This window comes from Microsporum canis, genomic scaffold, assembly GCF_000151145.1.
Source record: "Microsporum canis CBS 113480 supercont1.8 genomic scaffold, whole genome shotgun sequence".
In the NCBI taxonomy this organism is placed as follows: Eukaryota; Fungi; Ascomycota; class Eurotiomycetes; order Onygenales; family Arthrodermataceae; genus Microsporum; species Microsporum canis.
Genome location: NW_003299162.1, coordinates 747009 through 766049, shown reverse-complemented (window position 1 = coordinate 766049; position 19041 = coordinate 747009). Strand labels below are relative to the sequence as shown.

General features: G+C 48.4%; 9 protein-coding genes across 9 annotated transcripts; 1 reads left to right on the top strand and 8 right to left on the bottom strand.

The window, feature by feature from the left end:
• Window positions 1–234: 234 nt before the first annotated feature.
• Window positions 235–1322, bottom strand: MCYG_08219 (uncharacterized protein; the record flags this gene model as incomplete). The annotated part of the gene is made up of 2 exons (XM_002843090.1): window positions 235–546; window positions 603–1322. 2 exons carry the CDS (start codon window positions 1320–1322, stop codon window positions 235–237), a joined length of 1032 nt encoding a protein of 343 aa, XP_002843136.1.
• Window positions 1323–1555: 233 nt separating this feature from the next.
• On the bottom strand, window positions 1556–2996 carry MCYG_08218 (conserved hypothetical protein; the record flags this gene model as incomplete). Its single annotated transcript, XM_002843089.1, has 2 exons — window positions 1556–2525; window positions 2602–2996. 2 exons carry the CDS (start codon window positions 2994–2996, stop codon window positions 1556–1558), a joined length of 1365 nt encoding a protein of 454 aa, XP_002843135.1.
• A 1505-nt stretch (window positions 2997–4501) lies between these two features.
• Window positions 4502–5929, bottom strand: MCYG_08217 (uncharacterized protein; the record flags this gene model as incomplete). The annotated part of the gene is made up of 4 exons (XM_002843088.1): window positions 4502–4978; window positions 5073–5153; window positions 5209–5586; window positions 5645–5929. 4 exons carry the CDS (start codon window positions 5927–5929, stop codon window positions 4502–4504), a joined length of 1221 nt encoding a protein of 406 aa, XP_002843134.1.
• A 1022-nt stretch (window positions 5930–6951) lies between these two features.
• On the bottom strand, window positions 6952–7467 carry MCYG_08216 (uncharacterized protein; the record flags this gene model as incomplete). Its single annotated transcript, XM_002843087.1, has 1 exon — window positions 6952–7467. One exon carries the CDS (start codon window positions 7465–7467, stop codon window positions 6952–6954), a length of 516 nt encoding a protein of 171 aa, XP_002843133.1.
• Window positions 7468–8780: 1313 nt separating this feature from the next.
• MCYG_08215 (uncharacterized protein) lies at window positions 8781–10851 on the top strand (the record flags this gene model as incomplete). The annotated part of the gene is made up of 5 exons (XM_002843086.1): window positions 8781–9660; window positions 9714–9882; window positions 9933–10393; window positions 10451–10609; window positions 10658–10851. 5 exons carry the CDS (start codon window positions 8781–8783, stop codon window positions 10849–10851), a joined length of 1863 nt encoding a protein of 620 aa, XP_002843132.1.
• Window positions 10852–10904: 53 nt separating this feature from the next.
• Window positions 10905–11583, bottom strand: MCYG_08214 (uncharacterized protein; the record flags this gene model as incomplete). The annotated part of the gene is made up of 4 exons (XM_002843085.1): window positions 10905–11174; window positions 11222–11392; window positions 11443–11469; window positions 11542–11583. The coding sequence occupies 4 exons, from the start codon at window positions 11581–11583 to the stop codon at window positions 10905–10907; spliced, it is 510 nt and encodes a 169-aa protein (XP_002843131.1).
• Window positions 11584–11852: 269 nt separating this feature from the next.
• MCYG_08213 (phosphotransferase family protein) lies at window positions 11853–13304 on the bottom strand (the record flags this gene model as incomplete). The annotated part of the gene is made up of 1 exon (XM_002843084.1): window positions 11853–13304. One exon carries the CDS (start codon window positions 13302–13304, stop codon window positions 11853–11855), a length of 1452 nt encoding a protein of 483 aa, XP_002843130.1.
• A 206-nt stretch (window positions 13305–13510) lies between these two features.
• Window positions 13511–14380, bottom strand: MCYG_08212 (serine/threonine kinase; the record flags this gene model as incomplete). The annotated part of the gene is made up of 2 exons (XM_002843083.1): window positions 13511–14292; window positions 14365–14380. The coding sequence occupies 2 exons, from the start codon at window positions 14378–14380 to the stop codon at window positions 13511–13513; spliced, it is 798 nt and encodes a 265-aa protein (XP_002843129.1).
• Window positions 14381–15052: 672 nt separating this feature from the next.
• On the bottom strand, window positions 15053–18142 carry MCYG_08211 (phosphatidylinositol-4-phosphate 5-kinase its3; the record flags this gene model as incomplete). Its single annotated transcript, XM_002843082.1, has 3 exons — window positions 15053–15748; window positions 15811–16771; window positions 16827–18142. 3 exons carry the CDS (start codon window positions 18140–18142, stop codon window positions 15053–15055), a joined length of 2973 nt encoding a protein of 990 aa, XP_002843128.1.
• Between the last annotated feature and the right edge of the window lie 899 nt (window positions 18143–19041).

Genomic DNA, 19041 nt, shown 5'->3' with positions numbered 1-19041 from the left:
GAACACATGTAGTAGCGCAGGCCTCATCCCGCAGGGGCGTACGAGGTTGAAGAACTTGTCTGTCATGAGTATTGATAGAGGTATTAAGGTTGGTGGTGATAACGCAAGCAGACAACTCATAAGTATCCTTGTCCGGGTCAGAAGACTGAGAGAGAGTTAAGTAGTTGGCTAACAAGGAGTCACAGCTGGGATAACAATAGGGCAGGGGCCTTTTAGAGTCCTGCCTAGGACTATCTAAAAAGTGGAGTCGGTGTCGTTGTCCTCATCGTTCCCGGAGTCTTTATTCTCGGATGAGCTAGGGTCCCCTTCCATAAGGGGATCAGTAGCAGTATTAGGATCCGGAGCACCCTCTGTAGCCTTTAGTAGTCTAGCCGGATAGATAATGAGGTTATGTTCGCGCGAGATCCCCATAATAGGACCTTGCACCTTTGTCGGTGATTCTCCTAAACCCTTGTCTCCTACCATGACTGAGGAGTTCCTGATAGATATAACAGCGTAACAGCCTATAACCAGGGTAGTCCCAGCAGAAGTTGGGGAGAACTGGAGCTATAAGTCTTAGCAGGTGAGATAAAACAGGTAATGGTCCTCCAGATACCTTGGACCTCTATTGCAAACTTGGTATAACGCGTTAGAGGAGAGGCGTTACAATCTGCAGTTCTCATAGACAATCCTTCAAAGCCAACCTCCGAAAGCGGTCTGATGTCCAGGCCCAAAGTCTCAGCCAGGGGGAGGCTGATAACATTTAAATCCGAGCCTTGGTCAGCTTGGACCATATCTCGCAGCAGAGGGTGTTCCGTTCCGTTAACTCTCACAGTACAAGGGATCCTGAAAACCTTGTCATCCTTGGTCAATAGGGACAGGAGCTTGGTACACTGCCTCGCCTCAGTCACTGGTCCCAGAGAATTGACATGTAGGGAGAAAGAGGTGGGAGCCGCTTGCTTAGCTGAGGGAGGGGTAGGGTCCAACTTGGCCCTCTTAGCCGGATCAGGCTGTTCCTTGGCCTTGGGCTTCTTGGAAGATCTCCTAGTAGTTAGGCGTTTAACTTCCTGACAGGCAGCTGGGCTCCAGGCCAGTAGGTCTAGGAGAGTAATGTCTAGTTTAGCCGTCTTAAGGATGTCACGGACCGAAAGTGGTTTGTCTTCAGCTCCCTCCTCTTTAGTAAAAGCTGTAATGGGGCCCAAATGGTGATCCTTGGGCTTAGCGGGGGCTTTGGGCCTAGCTAGATCTGAGTCATACAGCCTTATGGGGTTATACCGTACTCCATTGGTGAAAATGACCATATCACTCAAGGCCACACTCCGAACTCGGGGTGGGAAATCCATAATTACCAGGTGAAGGAAATAGCCATGACAGTTAGGAAGGCGACAATGATTCTGCCAAACGTATTCCTTGGTCTTGAACATCCAGTCGTAATAACTGGCCTCCTAAGATATAAAACACAAGGTGGTTGTATGGCAAAATACGACGGTCAGATGTAGTGGGCTTTATAGCCTCTTAACGGACGGCTAATATTGACTGCGAAAGAGGAGTGGCCGCCCCATTGAAAATTTCGAACTCACACAGCGGAAGGGTCGAAATGGGGCAAATCGTTTGGCCCACAGAAGAACAAATCTGCGTCAAGCCGAGTCGATATGTCTTCACATATCGACCACAGCGAGAGGGAGTAGCTTGTCGTGCCTCTGGAGCCACAATGTATTCCCAAGGGTGTGATATAGTCCCCATCCTTGGCAAAAACCAGGCTGCCAGAGTCTCCCCCCTCTGCATATGGTTCCTCTGCGGAAGTCCACTGGACCTTTAATCGATACAGGTTTTCCTCATGATCATCCTGCCTGATCTGTCGCAGGAACCCCGTGGTATAGGAAGATGCTGCACCGTACTTGTAGACTTGGACTGGCTCCTCCTCAAGCAGAAGCTGTCTAAGACGGTCAATATCGCCTAACTTTGGGTCGAAGGCGGACAAGGAAGAATCGTCGCTATCGTTAATGGTACGGTCGGGGTTGAGACGGTTGCAGTCAACATGCTCACCCACTCTCCGTAACGCGGAACGAGGTATCTGGTCGGTCTCGAGGAGACATGTCTCGTTGAGTGACGCTAGAAGGGGGTTAATGGGTTCCCCTCTTCGGAACAAGGGAACCCCCCCCCCGATCCGCTCGAACTCCGGAACGATCTGCGACTGATAAATGTTATCCTCTTGTTCTTCGTCCTGTATTCGGATTGTTCTTGCATCGTCAACAACGTGACCAGCTGTGACGAGGACCAATCGCCGCTCGCCAAGCTCTTCGATCACGGCGACGTAGCCAACAGTTCCGAAAGAGAATGTGCTATTAAGATTTAATGAAAGTGGATCTGGGACAATAATCTTACTTCCAGACTTAATAGTGTCCGGGTAGATCTCCTCTGGTTCCTCGCGAGTTAACTTGATGTTCGGCAAGTCACGCAAGTCCTGAGGCACGACTGGCGGGCTACCGTGCCAGAAGAACTCAAACACGATATATCGTGGAGATGTATTTAGAGACAAGACGTTGCTATGAGTGCTACCAACGATAATAGTATTAGCACAATCACGCAATATAATAACTATCATGGTGTGGCTAAACTCACGTCTTGAATATCGCAGCGAGAGAAGGGGTGATGGCATGAAAGAGTGCTTGAGCGGCGATAGCTTCTGTAGTAGTAGCGTCCTCAAACGTCCTGGGAACGTAGGAAAAGAGAATCTCGGGAGTCCATCTGATACCATCACGGCTATGGTTATGTTGCATGAAAAGAAGAACGTGGCGCAGCTGCTTCGCGTCAAGGCGTATGCTTCTGGTCAGTCGCGATTTTCGCCGATGCTGGTCTATGAGGCCCTTGTGGCCGGGTCTATCCCCAGGCGCCCAGAAGGAAGGACAAGCATCATCAGAGCCCAAAGAATATTCAGTTGGTTGGGTGCGGGGTGAGAGGAGTGCTGAGCAGTTAGAGGAGGAAGATCCCTCCTTGCGTTCAAATTCGTGAGCCATGGTGAAAAGACAGCTTTGCTTGAGGAGGCGAGCAAGGAAGAGATGTAGGCTGGTTGGTATTGGGCTTTCGAGTTGCGAGCGCGAGTGACGGCGTCTGTTTGGCGGCTTGTGGGGGAACAGTGCAGCGGCTTGCTTGCTTTTTGCTTAGTCCTGCGGCTCGTAACTCTCTGGTCCACAGGCAGGCTTCTTCGGATTCACTGTGCCAGTCACTTTTATTCTTGCAGTTGATGGCTTATGTCGTTGTCAACAGTGAGGCAGCTGGTGATGACGAAGTCAAAGTCGATGAAGTCGAAGTCGAAGTTTTCCGAAAGAGGAAAAAGTTTGTGGATCGCAGCTTGTCCTCCGTACCCACGTGACTTTAGTGAGCCGGACGCTTTATTAGTAATATTATATAATCAAACAGTACAAAGGTTGAAGCCAAGGGTTTGAAAGCACTATAGTTTGTTTCTATTTTAACTCTGCTGGTCAGAGCTTAACTATTTTCCGTTCTCTACTTTAACCTGTATATAGTGTATAGACGCTGACATTCATAGTCTATAATTATATCTATTGGGCCGAGTCTAGATACGTTGAATGGATCGTATCAATACTTCATCTAGCTATTGTATGCATAAACATTATGTAAGTTTATGAGCTGCCTTAACTTTATTACGAATTCGGCAGATAAACGCCAAGAAACTCTAACCAGGAACCCGGAAAAGTGGATCGAGTTGATATTATTAGTCAGCAACGTGGCTATCACAACGAGTACGGAGTAAATCAGGGTTATCTTCCCCTTGGCAATGCTACATCGCTACTGTGCAGCTCTTGAATTTTCATCAGACCCCTCTAAAGACTCAGAGTATCGGAGATTGTGGATATAAGTAATCACTCAGTGTGCGTCTAATGAAGGTCCTAGAGGTGGGAACCTCGGCCGGATTTGCAAGGCTCTCGTACCTAAAAGAAAATGACGGCTGTGACGCTTCTGGGCATTTAGCAGCTTATTAGGGAAAGGAATGGCAAGATAAACCCGATAGCGATCCACGTAATGCACGATGAAATAATAGAGGCCTCGCGGTGAAAGCAGTTTCTAGTGAGTATACTGGCGGTTCACTCGGTGTCCCAATCGCCAAGGAGCCTGAGAGGAGAGGGTTTGAGGGAGCCCACACGCTACTAAATCCTTGCAAACCCTCCCGCGCAAAGAGAAGTCCTCGGGAGAGACAGAGGGATCTTCGACCTTGCTTCCCATAGGTTACAAGATAGAATACCCAGCTAAGTGCAAACTGCTATGTTCGCGGCCCAAGCAATCCCACAGTCCCTTCGTTGGGCCTACTTCGAATGCATATCCGATATCCGAGATATATTCGAACTCTGAAAGCTTGAGGCGACTATGATTAAGCAGAACATTATCATGCTGACGATCGCCACGTGCTAACATCGCGCCGGTAAGATAATGTTTGACGTGGTTAAGGCCAGGTATGAGAAACCCGATTGAAAGAGCCAATACAAAATGTGCTAGGCCATGATTAGTCGTCGTTGAGATAACGGGTAGGGTGACTAACACTAGAAAGATCAATATTTTCAACCAGCCAGCCTTCCAAACACCCTACGTCTATGGAGTGGGAAGCATATCCAAAACGTAGACCTCTCACTCGATAACATATTCCGTAAATAACCGCGTAGAACACTCGGATATATATCAGATCTTCGCCTGGGATGAAGGACTGGATCTCTTCTCTTACTTCTCCCAATATATCCGAAAACCCGCTTTTATGGAGGATCTTAACCCCGCAGAGGTAGTTAGATAAAGGCTCTCTATATACTGTGATACTAGATACGGCGGTGAGGTTAGCGGAGGATATAAACACTATATATGGTTGAAAATTCCTGAATCCAATAGTTGTAGTTGGGTACTGTGCCGTTGGTAGAAAAAAATTAGTGGTTTTTTGCTGGTACTCGGGCTCCCGCTGTAAAGCTCCGACGATAGATATACCGTTTATTTCCTTAATAATGTTAGCTAGAATTCAATATAGTACAAAGAAGAGCAATGTAATAATAGGATATATTAACCCTATTGCCCAAGTAAGTGCAAAATACCCCGTTAGGCGACACCGAGGTATGCCATTCGTCCACTTTTGGGTTCCCAAAGATGATACACCTTCCAAAGCTCGTGAAGAACTAACATTTCAAGTCAACCTTTATGTTTATTAGGGAATAAAATGAGAGATTTTACCTTGACTGTTATATGAGTGGTGTCAACTGACTTCGCACAGGCAACTCCGATGAATATTTCCCTTGCTTGGGTGTTAGTACAAAACGAAAGTTTTGTTGATCGTCGATCTATATTGCCAGCACAAAGCCTTATACCCCCGAAGTTGAACTCGAAGCCTGTAATACTCTGAGTCGATGGCTCAATAAACGCACTTATAGTGTCGGCAGTTTCCAGCTGCCTATCAACATAGCTAAGAGGCAATATGCCGTCAGTGGGCCCGCGGTCTGCCAGAAAAACGGGTATTAAGTCTTGAGGCGGGAGCCGGGATTTCCAGGATATAGATCGATGTTGAGGTAGGCCTGTGGTATGAGATAGTGATATCGCATGGATTTTAAAGGCCTAGCAAGGATGAGCAACGAATGTCACCTTACGAAGAGAAAGAAAAGAGAAAGCGTACATCAAATGAGACCGCAAACTTGACAGGATATCCGATGGGCCATTCGATCTGAGTAAACACAAGGTCCCCCGAATCAAGAGAAGATCCGTACCAACTCTCTTCCCATGATGTGTTCTTCACTTGCAAGGCTATAAAGCCTTCGGCATCTGACACCAGGCGCAGGCCACAAAGTTCTTTAAGTGATATTGTAACCGCTGATTCGCCTTTGTACCCAAAGCTATTCAGCTCCGTCTGGAAACCGCACAGGTAACTACGGCCGGGAATATGACTAAAGTTGAACGACATTTTGGGCATAGGATAAAAGTCGATGATGTGGTCGATCAAACCTTTCCACCTTATTGGATAGAGAAAGATATAGCGTATTGAAGGATTTTCGTCTATACCAAAGCAAGGCTGCCCTATCTTTGAAAATAAAATTTCGACATTGTCCCAAACCGAGCTGTAGTTGCAAATGTGGGGTATAGAGGTTGCACGATAATGAAGATTCCAAAGGATCCTCTCGATCTTACTTGACACTTCTTCCCTTGAGCCTTTAAAGAATAATGACCCGTAAACAAGATATCTTCGTCCAAGGTCGAACCATACTCTAGTGTCTGGTTTTACCCCGGCTACTTCTCTTAGATGACACACATCCTGGTAGCACAAATGCCGGTAGATCATCTGAATAATCTCGTATGGGAGGGGGAATCTGCTGCTCGTGCTTCTAAATGGAGATTTTTCCACCAGCTCGGGGCCAATATTCTCCACTTCATTGGGGATCTCAGGGCTGTGTGGAAACCGCATGCGAGTAAGAAAAGGCGCCATATCTTGGAGAAGCCGACCAAAGTTGTCAAGCCATTCAACCCTGACGCTTTCAGCTCCAAGAGCTTTCGCCACAACCGACCAGCATAGGGAATGCATCATATACTTGACACCCCGTGGGATAAAGGTTGTCGATGGGCCTACAAGCGGGCCAGCGCCCTTCGCGCTGTTTTCGAGCTGCGGAAGCTGAAACACTGTCCTCCACTCATCCCTTCCGGAACATGTTGAGTCAATTGTTTTACCGCACAGAAAGCAAAGTCCACAGTAACCCATATCTTCGAGTACAACTTGCGTCGATTAACGGATGGTGGAGTTTCGAGTAGCGGGTTAGTTAGGTGGAGAGCTTTATGGACCAAACTGGCGCCCGCACTAAGCCCAGTTAGTTAAACTGGGGTTAACATAAGGTTGTAGCTACGTCACATGATTTACTAGTTCAGTCAACTGCTTAGTCATTTCACGTGTTTCTGATTTCTTGTAGCTAAGATAAATCATTGATAGCAAGTTCCTCAGTTAGGGTCGAAAACATCTGCGTTCTTAATAATATCAAAAACCTGCACTATGGCCGCCGCGTTGTTCTTTGCATCCATATAATCAGACGCCAGTGGTTCTAATATTTCCCTGGCCTTTGTTACCCTAAATCCCATCACGTACGTGCCCACAACCCGAAGAGCAAATATCTTCTGTTGATATCTATGGCCGTTTTGGAGAGCATTTTTTGCGTATTCTAATACCTGATCGTCTGCGTAGTGGTCCTGCGACATAGATTGACGTTGGGGTTTTGCTTCGACGACGACAACGTCGATAGGCTCATGGTTTGGCCAGAATCGCTCGATACCAAAGTCCGGCCGCCTACCGGTTTCCTGGCGTTTCTGAGGAGTAACAATCCAGCTGTCGGCGCCAAAGATATCATTGAGGAGACGGTTCCATAGCCCGGCTGTAGGATCCTCGGCCGTGTCTCGCAATACTCGGTCGTACTGGATTGCGAGGGCAGTTGTGTTGATTAGGCCTCCCTGTGACGGCATAACTTCTGCAGGTACTGGCTCTACTTAGCAGTGGGTATAGTGGGAGTTCATGGTCGACCTACCAATAACCAGCAAAAGATATGTGAGACAACGTAAGTGGAAGGGCAATATAACTAGTTAAGGGCCGAAGAATCAAATCAAAGCGAAACTGAGATTTGAGCCTGTTGACAACTCGTTTTTACCTTAGGACATCGGGGGATTCACCCTTTTATGTTCGGTTTTTTGGGGCCTGCCAAATACAAAGGGCCATAGAGTCTATTGTGCTCGCACTTACTTCTACACTACATGATCCCATGTCACAGACACTCAAAGTGTGCCATCATACGAGACATACATAGGTTGCTAAGATACACGAGGCAAGCCAAGCCAAAATCCTTAATCCTACCAATTCCCTGTACTTTGTTCATGCCCTTACATCCGTAGGAAGCATGTTTTTTACTACCAATACTGAACTAACCAGACCAAAGCAGCAAAAAAGCCTAATATCCAATGGGAACTGTTGGAAGCTATTGGTTTTAGGTTACGAATCATGCGCTAGATATGATTAACTAATAGAAATAAAGGAGAAGAGCTATAGAACTGTAGTTATTCATAAATTCATTCTAGGTATTTATAAGTTATTAATGACGGTTTAAAATTCTCATCCCATGGTTAAAGATAGATACTGAAGGGGAATTAAGTGGACGAAGCATGCCGTAAGACTTATGTTGTAGAAAAACTCACGCTACCATCTGTCGGGAGATATCTGGCGACGTCTCCGTGCAATGAGAGCGGTGTGAACGGCTGATGGGCCCTGGCTGTGAATTATTATTATCAAGCTACTCCGCTGGAGCAAGGTACCCATCCAGATAGCGTCATGCCTCAGCCGGTACTAGAGATGATCTCGGGCGCAATGTGCCAATGGAGTAGCTAACCGCCCGGAAACCAAAACTTGTGGGGCAGATGGACGTAACTAACACAAATTGATCAACCAAAACTGGAAATTATGTGTAAGTGCAAGGCTGAGACGCACCATCAAGGAGGGTAGAAAGGCGTCCATGTCCAAGGGAGCAGTGGGGTTTCTTTATAGATAATAACATTGCTCGACGTCTTGCTTCGAATCCAGACGTTGGAGCAACTCTAAGTTCGCTGGGGGCTCAAAAAGAGTTTTGTGCTGCGGCCCGCATGTTTAAGATACGCCGCATCGAGCTATACCTAAAAAGGAGCGACTACAGTATAGTCGCTCTATTTAGGGGGTTGCAGCGCCGCCGACATAGGGAGCAAAACTCACGACAAGTGGGCTCGTCCTCTTCGATTCCAGTTTATGTCCAACCATGGAGCTTTCACTACGAGCGTCTCCATTTGATGTGGACGATATTCGACACGTTGAAGACCTTGAGCGGGAGCTTAGAGGGGCTCGAAGATATATTAAAGATCTTGAGCGGGAACTCAAAGGAGCTCGAAATTTGATAGATTCGCTCTGCCTCCCCAGTCCCCCTACCGGTTTTGCAGCGCTGGGTGAGCTGGTCGATGCTGCTCCTATTGTTGGGTTTCCTTCGTTGCAGGCGGCAACTCGAACACCTGGTTTCGGCGCCGAGGCTGCTCGACACCTAACAGACAGTCAAGCCCTTCCTACAAGCAATTCTAGCGGCAAAAATCCTAGTGGCAAAGAAAAAGGTTTCACATTCGTCCTTTGCGACCCATTAACCGAGACGAGTTTGGCGGCGCCACGAGAAGGGTTGAACAAAGCTCAAGTTAGCTTTCTCTCGAGCATTCCTCAGACCAAAGATTGGAAGGTACTCGAAGCAATTACTGAAGCGCAGATATATCGGCTTTTACTCCGTCAAGATGTTCGATTCAATGATGAGGGTGACTCATCGTCCAGAACCAACACCAAAGCCGCTCCCGACCTTCACTCATGGGATAAAGGGTGCTATCACTATGCCGTTAATACCTCCGGGTCGATACGGAAACATTCAGCGGATGGAAACGCATTGAACTTCCGTGTTATTATTGTAATTCTGATGTGCACGGTGATGTTAAAAACGGGAGTTTCGGTCGACTCGGTTGACAACATAATGAAAACCTGCGTTGGTGATTACGCCAAAAAGACCTTGCGAACATACCGGAAAGCAGCAAAATGGGTCAACAGAGTCGCTTTAAAGTGTATCGAGAAAGGATGGGGAGCTAGGAGTGCCGAGCTCTTATACAGGTGTACGTCCCAATTGCCCATATGTGTGTACCTTACGGCAGCTAACACAAGATAGTCAGTCCTAGCATCTGCAGTTATAATTATATGTGCTCAAGCACACAAAGCTTTGATGATGTTATAGCTGGAATAGAGCGTAAAGGAAGCCCTCCGCCGCCGTTAGACGATGAACAGATGCCCATTTCTATTCCTTGTGTTATCAAGTACCTCGCTGGAGAAAATATCTCGTAGGTCTCCGATCCTTCGCCCTATCGACCATTGGCTAACACCAACCCAGGCTGGAGGTTATCTGTAGAGCGCTTTCCGACGGAGCACTTTCCTATGACTATGAAGATACCCGTCGAATATACGGACTATTTTATACCCCTAGATCAGAGGAGATAACATACCGCAATCCTCCCCCTTCACAAGGAGGGACGACGGCCCGCTCTAGTATCATTGATAGCCCTGGAAGCGCTGCAGAGGCTCAGAGCTTGTCCCCATTACCACCAGACGGATCGGAAGACGATTCCAGCGACTATGAGCCTCACCCCGAAGACGACTCAATAGGCAGTGGTGAGACAACAGCCTCCACCCCACCCTTTGCAGCCAACAGAGAGACCGATAGTTACCAACCTCTGGAGGTACTTGCGGAAGCCGCAGCCCGCTCGAAAGAGACAAACAAGCGGCCCCACCCTGCAGATAATGGTAGCCAGTGCCGCGATTCGCAGCGAAGGAGGTTGAACGGGAGGGGGAAAGGTAAGTACATAGCCCGCCGTGTCTTTTTTTCAGCGACCAAGCTGACTTATTGTGTAGGCAATGATCCTATTCCCACGCCCTGGACATATAATACTACCTTGCCGAACACAGGGCAACCGTCTATGGGGACACCGTTTGAGTTGGACCCTAACTTTGCGATAGATCCCACGTCCTTGCATAAATCAGCCCCATATCAGCCGCCTAAGAGAACAATAAGTATGCCATGCTGGGCGCTCTATCATATAGAATGCTAACAAGACCTAGTCCAAACAAATACAAACACAGATGTACAAACGGATGATCCTTTCTTTGGTGTGGATGCTAATGTACCGGATTTCGATAACATACCTTGCAACTATAATTCTGATTACATTCCATTCTGCGAATTTGACAATGATAAGCAGTGGGGCTTTGACCCAGATGAAGCCCCATTCTGTGATTTTGGCGTTGATTACTAGAATACCATATATCGCACACGTTATTCTCCTTCCAGGATTGTTATAGCCCTTTTTTATTGCCAATTGCGTCGGCCGTCAATGCGGATAAGCAGGAAATCCAACAAGCCATTGACAAATAGCGGGTCCCTAAACTCCACGAACTTTCCAATTTCTAGCTTCAGCGATATTGAGTCAGGGTTGCTCTCTGGGTACGCTCGAGGAGAAGAACCGCTCGGTATACGAAGTGGATACAGGATTGATACACGGTCGGGGTGGCTACCATAGATCCGAGTTGGGCGTGCGATTGTGCGTAAGAAGTGTTTAGCAACCATATCTTTATGTCCCTACAGAGGTCAGAAAAGAGGTAAAGGGTGAAGACATTGGTTCTTACCAGTTTCTCAAGCAGACTGCGAAATCTCTCCTCGAAGATCTGACGGTTACTATAAACCATCAGGCCATCGTCCCTGACCATAAATTCCGTAGCGGTTTGTAGCCACGGGGTCAAGGCTATGATTTCGGCATTCGTCTCATCCGTCACCTCGCCTAGTATAGGTGACTTTGCCTCGGAATTGATTAGTTTACACAGGATAGCAATGATATAGAGGCCCGTACCGAAGAAGTGCCTCCTCGCTTACTCGACTGTCATGTAATCAAGAGTTAGCGCCCCCGGGCTGAGGAATTCTGGTAATCGTCATGGGGGAGTTTCCGTACCTCGGGAACGGCTTCCGGCTGGCTGTTAGGTTGGCTTGCCATCTTGTAGCTAGCCTATTATATTTATATATATATTCATAGGCCAGCCAGACGCCTCTGAAGATTCAATTCTTTGCAACGAAGTTTCTCCGTCGCCCCGCCTGCGTCATGGAGGGGCCGATATAAAGCACGCGGCACATGACTTGTTATAGTTAATTAACAAGAAAGGTTAATAAAAAGCTTCTCATCTGATAAGATTGGCGGCCTCATCTACGACTATCAAAACGCAACAGTAGCCGGAGACAGGTTTAGATACACCTGGATGTCCCGTATTAAGGCAGATATGTCTGCAGATTTAGCTCGGGGCCTATCACCTCGTTCCCGCATCCCCACACATTGTGCGTCCTAGTCTCTGATTCCCTTAGTTTTTGTTGAACAAAGTCGTCCATTTCCTTACGCTCACCGTCCGTGAACTGGATTCTATCCTTGATCAAGGCTATTCTCTGCGCGTGCGTTTCTGTTCCGCCAAAGATCTTCCGGTCAATATACGGCCAGACAATATCTAGAGCCCAGCTTTTCCGTAAACCATAGCCAATCCAGAAAATACCACTGTCCCAGCTGTCACGCATTCTCTCCGAAAGTCGCTCCTCCGCATTAGATAAGTACCCATTGCGGATTGCAACATCTTCCCGGCTCTTCATGGCCCGTAAAAAGGTCTTGAGCCGTAAATTATAAGTCTCGGTCCAGTCTGATATACCTAAAGGCCAGTCTTCCGGCGTTTCCAAAAGTAGCCACCATGGAGGACTGTATGTAAACTCAGAGGGTGCGGCATAGGTAAACTCCCAATCGATAACGGCAACGATCTTGGAGTGTTCGTCAACAAGTATATTCGTTGGCCGCAAGTCGTCGCAGAAAAGCTTGAATTCACGGCGGGCTGAGGTAGCCTCATCCATAAGGTTTGACTTTGACTGCCTTGTGAGCTTAAGCAATATCTTTCTGATTATGTACTTACGGCGGCAATCCTCTTCCGACTGGATAGCATCGTTGCGCTGTGTTAATAAGTGTGTATATTGAGACTCAGCGAGGTTCTTAAAATAATCGGACGAAGATATAAAAGGAGACGACGGTAATAAAGCCCTAGGATAACCACCAAGCTGGACAAGCTCGTTCATATTCATTGTCAAGGGGCGTTTTGTGATAGTCCAACCGTTTGGCCCAGCAGCCAGGCAGCCAATCTTGCTAAACGAACACCTCGACAGCTGTAATATAATATCTGCCATCTGCCCGTATAAATACTCTAACTTTGATTCATCGATATCGGGGTCGAGTATAGGGCGGTCCTGTCTAGTATAGCCAGGTTTTCTTAGCTTCGCCGTAAGGTTGGAGGCGCTGCTGATGAATTCCATTAGGATATACGGGCCCATCCCACAGGGCCCTTGCATGCCCCAGTCAAGGATAGCTGGTACAGGAATTCTGGTATTCTCTTTAACAAAGCACATAACAGCCACCTCTGCTTCGGTCTTTTCCTCTGGAAACATACTCCGGCCGGAGGATGCAAGGCGCAGAAGGGAAGCAAATCCGTTATCGAACTCCATGCGGTAGCAGAAATTAAAGGCGCCAACTCCTATTATACGAGCACGATCACTGGGACGAGACGAAGGGTATTTTGCTGCCATAAATTCAGTGACAGCTGCCAGGACATCCGGACTCGACGCCTTCTTCTTAAAGGCATCAAAGGTCACGTCGCTCTGTTCCCAGGCCAAATCATCATAGTGCATCTCCATGGTTATTTATGTGCCATCTAAGGGCACCTCCAGGTGAAGGGTTTGTTCTTCTGAAGGACGATGAGACTTCAATCACATGACTATTCCCCTGGTGATTATATAAGCATGTATAACCCCTAATTAACCTTATTCTCTATAAAAGAGACTATAGTCTTTGACTAGGCAAGTGTCTTGGAGGTTGCAAGATAGCAGTAATGTTGATGTTGTCAGCTCAATTCAAGTTCACGGCCATGCTCCTCCCCTCCCATCAATAATCTACGTATCTTTGAGAGGCCAAAGAAGTCGTTCTGTCGGGCTGCGTAGACGGCACCCTCCATCGCCCAGCCGACCGTTCCCGCCTTCAGACCCAGTTTAGCCCCTTCTCTCTGGCATGAATCAAAGTCTACGATTACAGGATTGTCCCTCTCATCCACCATGATGTTTGATGGGTTAAGATCATTGTGTATGAGCCCCAGAGTATGCATATGTCCGATCCCGCTCTCGATGCCCTGTAGGCAAAGGGCTCTGTCGAAAGGAGCCGTCTCCGTTAGCCTCTGCGACAGGCTCATGGGGTATTTGGCAAAACAGAGCCCCGTTATCCTGCCATCTTTAGTAACACAACCTAGATACTGAGCTATGTTGGTGTGTGGGTGGCTCCGCAGCACCTCGCACGCTTCCACCTCAACCAGTACCTGGCGGCCTGGCTCCGAGGAAGCAGGAGTGTCGTCGTAATATAGCAGGCTCGGCTGTTTGATGTAGGAGTTCGGAGGTAATGGGTCGGGAGCGGGAGTGTAGCGGGGGTCCATCAGCGGCCAGACATTTTCCGTGGGGATTCTGCTGACCTTTAGCTGGCTGATGTCAACCGTAGAGCGGGAAGAGGTACGCCAGTTGGCCCTGGCATAGAAGTACTCGTTGTCTCGTCGCAAGATCAGCTTTGTATGGTCGAAGACAAGGTCACCGTCTTGTTCTATGAATGCTTCGCTCTGCTCGCATATCTCCATAGTACTAACTATTAAGCCCAAACGACTTAGAAGTATTATAGAATAAATTAGACTGAGACCTACCGGTGTGCTGTTTTAACGCGTATGCGCAGCCATGCTGGAGAGTGGTAATGCTTTTTGTCCCGGCTAGCAGTTGATTAAATGGGCAATATAGTGGTCTCGTGGCAGATATCTCTGTGAAGGAGATGTCAACACCAAACTGCACGTGACTGTGTAGTTTTCATTATTTAGATGAAGACTACATATAAAAGGAGAGGCAACCATCGTGTACCAAGTAGCAGGGTTTGGGAAGGAAGACATGCGTTCAAAACAGCTAGGATGGATGCTCTTCATTGCTTCTACTAGAAGATGCATTATTAAAGTACAATACATAAGAGAAAGGCAATCTGTTTTAACAACTAAAGGTGCAAGGTCATGACAAACTAGAGCAGCCGGGTGGACGGAGTGTATTAGAAAAGACAAAAGGGATATACAGGAAGGTATAAATTAGTGAAAGATAGAGGCGATGGGGGAAAAGAGACAGAGGAAAAACGATGCGGTATATGTAGGCATGGAAAGAAAGACATGCTTGCTTTAAAGTTGCTAAACAGGATGGATAAAAAATGATAGGATGAGAAATACCAAAGGGAAAAAAGAAGGGTGGGAAAAAAAAAGGAATGAAATTAGCTGAGTTGATTGATGGTAATAGGAAAAGGGTTGTGTCTAATCCTTTGCAAGGTATAGTATGGTAAAAGTACAATAAAACAAAAACCAAGCTGAAGAAGTTTTCTATGCTGGTGGAGTGGGAGGTGGTGGCCGTTGAGGCATAGGGGGTCTATCGTTGGTCGGACCGGGTGTAGGGGGTAATTTCTTATCTCTTTCAATGCCATTCCTCACCGCATTGTTGGTCCCATTGCTGTCGGTCAAATAGTTCATCTGCTTATTCGGACCAATGCCATCGCCATTTATCTTCGGTGGTGGGGGCGGCGGTGGCGCAGATACCGGCGGGGGGCCGGCTGGCGACCTTGCGGTGCGGAAACTATATCGTCTAGTTTCTATACTCATCCACTGTTCTTCATCTGCAGGGGCGTCGTCTCCTCCTCTGCTCGCATTGCTTCGCCCACTCTTGCCTCCCGTGCTGCAATTCTCACCCGCTTCCTCAACAACAGGCAACGTTGCAGTGCCGCCTCCACTAAAGTCCGCCGGAGCATTGACTGTCTTCAACGTTCGGGATGCTTCTGGGTGTCCAGACGCCGGCTTCTGGGCATCAGTCGATTTCTTTTCAGAAGGCGTAGGCTCCTCCGTTTGGGCCGGGGTAGCTTCGGCATTCTGCTTCTCGCGTTCTACTTCTTCCTTGGATTTGGTAATACTTGTAATAAATTCGAGGAAGCGTTCGCCGTATGCTTCTGGCGGTATGGGCGAGATTTGCGAACTGTTGTGAGAAAGCCCCTTCCAGAAATGTTCTGCTTTCTTTACCATGCCGTACTATCACGGGAGCTGTTTGTTAGTATCCGTATTCCACGTATGCTCATTGGATGTAAACTTACGTGTGTCAAACAGTCGATGACACCGAGATAATATATCTCGTCACCCGGATCGCCGTTCTCGTGGGTTGCCCTTAAACCACCGTCGTCTGAATAAAACACCAGATTCTTCCGTTCATCCAGTACCTCATCTGGCATTTTGGCAGTTGTATGCTCCATGGGAACCGGTTTCTCACGTTTGATCATCTCTCTAAGCTCTCTAGCCTTGCGTGCATTTTCCAATCTGGACGGTGTCCGCATGAGTAAGTTTGGTTGCTGTTCGTCCGCCAGATCACCCCCAGGCTGGAAAATCTGGAGCGTCCGGTCACGAAGTTTCTCTTCATTCCCCTTTTCCACGTCATGGATTCCGATCAGGAGGGAATAATCCATGATCTTGAGTTTTTGAAGAAGGGTAACGTCTCGGCGGAGCTGGGCGAGGAAAACTTCCCGTTTAGCTTTGCCGCAGTTTAGATGGCGGTTCCTCCTTAGCCAGTTCAGATCCTTTAGCGTTGCTCGTGGGTTGGCTTCGAGGTCTTCTTCCTTGAAGTCTCGACCGACCGTAGAACCCTTCAGGTCATACATTTGATGAATGTCTCGATGTGGGGGAAACAGGTTGTTCATGACAACAAAGTGTATCTTCCGGCCATAGGCCATCTTAACGCGATGGAGGCCATAGAACTGGGAGATAAGGGTATTGGGGTTATTCTCGATGTGTGCATAATATTCACGCAGTATCCTGCGGAGGAGTTTATGTTCGGCATGGTGGATGGTCTTGATGATGTATTTGTAGTCACGAGAGAAGTAGAAAAAGCTTCCACTTTTACCTGGCGAGCCTAATTCAGAGAGGATGTATTTGCTGGTCAGGGACATGAGGTAGTCTGCCGGATCAAGCTGGAATTTGGCGCGCAGTCGTCTAAATACCCAGGGAGCATAGTCTTTGAATTTAAAGTCGTATTTTGCTGACGGAGTCAATTCGTTTCCGGTACTATCAAGCTGTTAGCTGTGTCAAGGGGGCATGGGGAGGGAGTGGGGTATCATACATATCGAAAGAAAACTTATGTTTGGCGTCAAAATCAGCATCTGTGAGTTCCCGGTCGAGCTTCGCATTGGTCCTTGATACGGTGAATCGGATGCCCGTCAGCATGTTGTATGCGGTCACCCAATTCACATGATGCATGTCGACTTTTGTCCCAACGATCACGCGGTCTTCGTCTTCCTCTTCTCGACGTTTCCGCTTGCTGGCTCGGCGCTGCTTGAAGGCTTCTGTCCATCTGGCAGCACCTTCATCCTGCAGAGCTTCGTCGAGGTGAGGCTCCGACTGATTCGATCTAGGTGTGAGACGGGGGATGGTGAAAGAGCCGCGACGCAAGACAGAGGTTGGAGAGGAGACACGGTCAATGGGCAGGAGGGTGTCGTCGACGGCGATAGGGGTGGAGGTGTCACGGCTCGCTCTTGAGGAGGAGTGACGTGGGACTTGGAGGGTGTGTCGGTGAGCTAGACGAGCGCTCTGCAGGCTGGATGGAGAGGTGGGGGTATCTGAGGGTGCGGTTGTAGACCCTTGAGGGTGTGGAGAGGAGTGTCGATGGGTGTTGGGCAGCTCTGGCGCAAGGCCGGTATCAAGGCCTGTCGTAGGAGCAGCAGCAGTGTCGAGGTTGGTGGATTTGGGAGTAGGAGTTGTCGGTATGGAGGTAGGGATAGGTGGAGGAGGCCTGGTTGGAGCAGGCCCTACATCGTCGTTCTGAGACGAGGAGCTCGGTGGTGTGAGCTCAGCAGCAGTAGGCGGGTATCCGGTATAAGGGTGAGAGTAGTTCGTGGTGGCCTTCGAGCTAGGTCTATATGGCAGCCCATTGACCGTCTGCTGTTGAATCCTGCAAGCCTCTGCACTCGTAGTCTGTTGTTGACTCTGGCCTGTCCCGTTTGTCCAGCGTCGTTCATGATGTTCATCGACGTTTGCTTCGTGGATGCCGTTTGTCCTAGCCTCGTCCGCCATTGGGTTGGAGGAGACGACACGCCCGTTCCTTAGCGAAGAGTCAGTGCTCTCCGTCCGCTCTCGCGATGGAGAGACAGATACCGTGGCGCCAGCCTTCGAATTTGGGCCTTTCGAGCGACCGTCAACAAAGAAATTCGCTGAAGCGGTGACTCCATCTCCGGTATCTCCGATTTTCAAGTCATGATTCCACAGGATATGAGCAGCAGCTTTGTTATTATCGTGAGATGCCTTGGACGTCGAGTGGCCAAACAGAGCGGGCGAAGTGGCCGTGGCGGCAGCGGCCGTCTTCGATCCGGCAGCGGGCTGGTGGTGATGAGTATGCTGGCGGGCTGATGTTGATGTATCCGGCGAAGAGAGAGCCGGCATGGTTTGGGGGGACAGCCTCTGCCTGTGAGCCGGAGGCGAGGGAGGCTGCTCGATGACCAGATAGTCGACTCTCCAGTTTCCTTCAGCCTTGTCTTCTCCGCCTGTGAAGGCTAACATAAGTGTAGCGCGTTCTTCGTGGAGGAGTTGTCTGTAGAAGGCTGTCTCTCGACGTTTTGGCTGTGCCAGACACGGCTAACCCTTTTCCAACGACAGAGAAGTCCGTAAACACGAAGAGACTCCCAGTCAGACGCAGAGTGAGCAGGCTCTTCTGCTCATGATACGACGAGAAGAGTTCGTGGACGCCGTTGATGTCGGAGGATGAAGTCGAACAACTTCTCGATGACGACGTTTTTTTTTTTTGACTGTGCGATTCTTCCGGTCAGCAAACCCAAGGAAACCAAACCAGAACCAGAGATGGAGAAGAAAACGCTTAACGACTTACCAGACGGCCTTCGACTTCGACTTCTCTCTCTCTTCGGCGGCTCGTCTGGATGAACAGATGAAGATGTTCTTCTTGTCTTGCCAAGCACGAAAACAAGTCGTTTCTTCCTGTCAAGCCACAAAAACCTCCAGGTCGACCAGCGAGAAGAAATGCCAGCAAACTAATAAAAAGCCAGCAGTCAGGGATACGAGTCTAAGAATAAACCGCCTGCTTGACACGCTGGCAAGTCGTACGTACTCGACGCCGTCGTCGTTGACCCCTTTACAGAGAGTGCTTTTCGTATGGGGAACAGCCCAACAGCTAACTACGATTGATAGGCTCTATAACTCCAGCCATATACTCCGTACATAAAGGGGAAAATACACAGCAAGACGTGACTGTGGCAGTTCAGTTGTGATGACAAGTCGAAAGAGTCTCCGAATCTCCGGGCCAACCTAACTCCAGCTGAGAAAGGAAG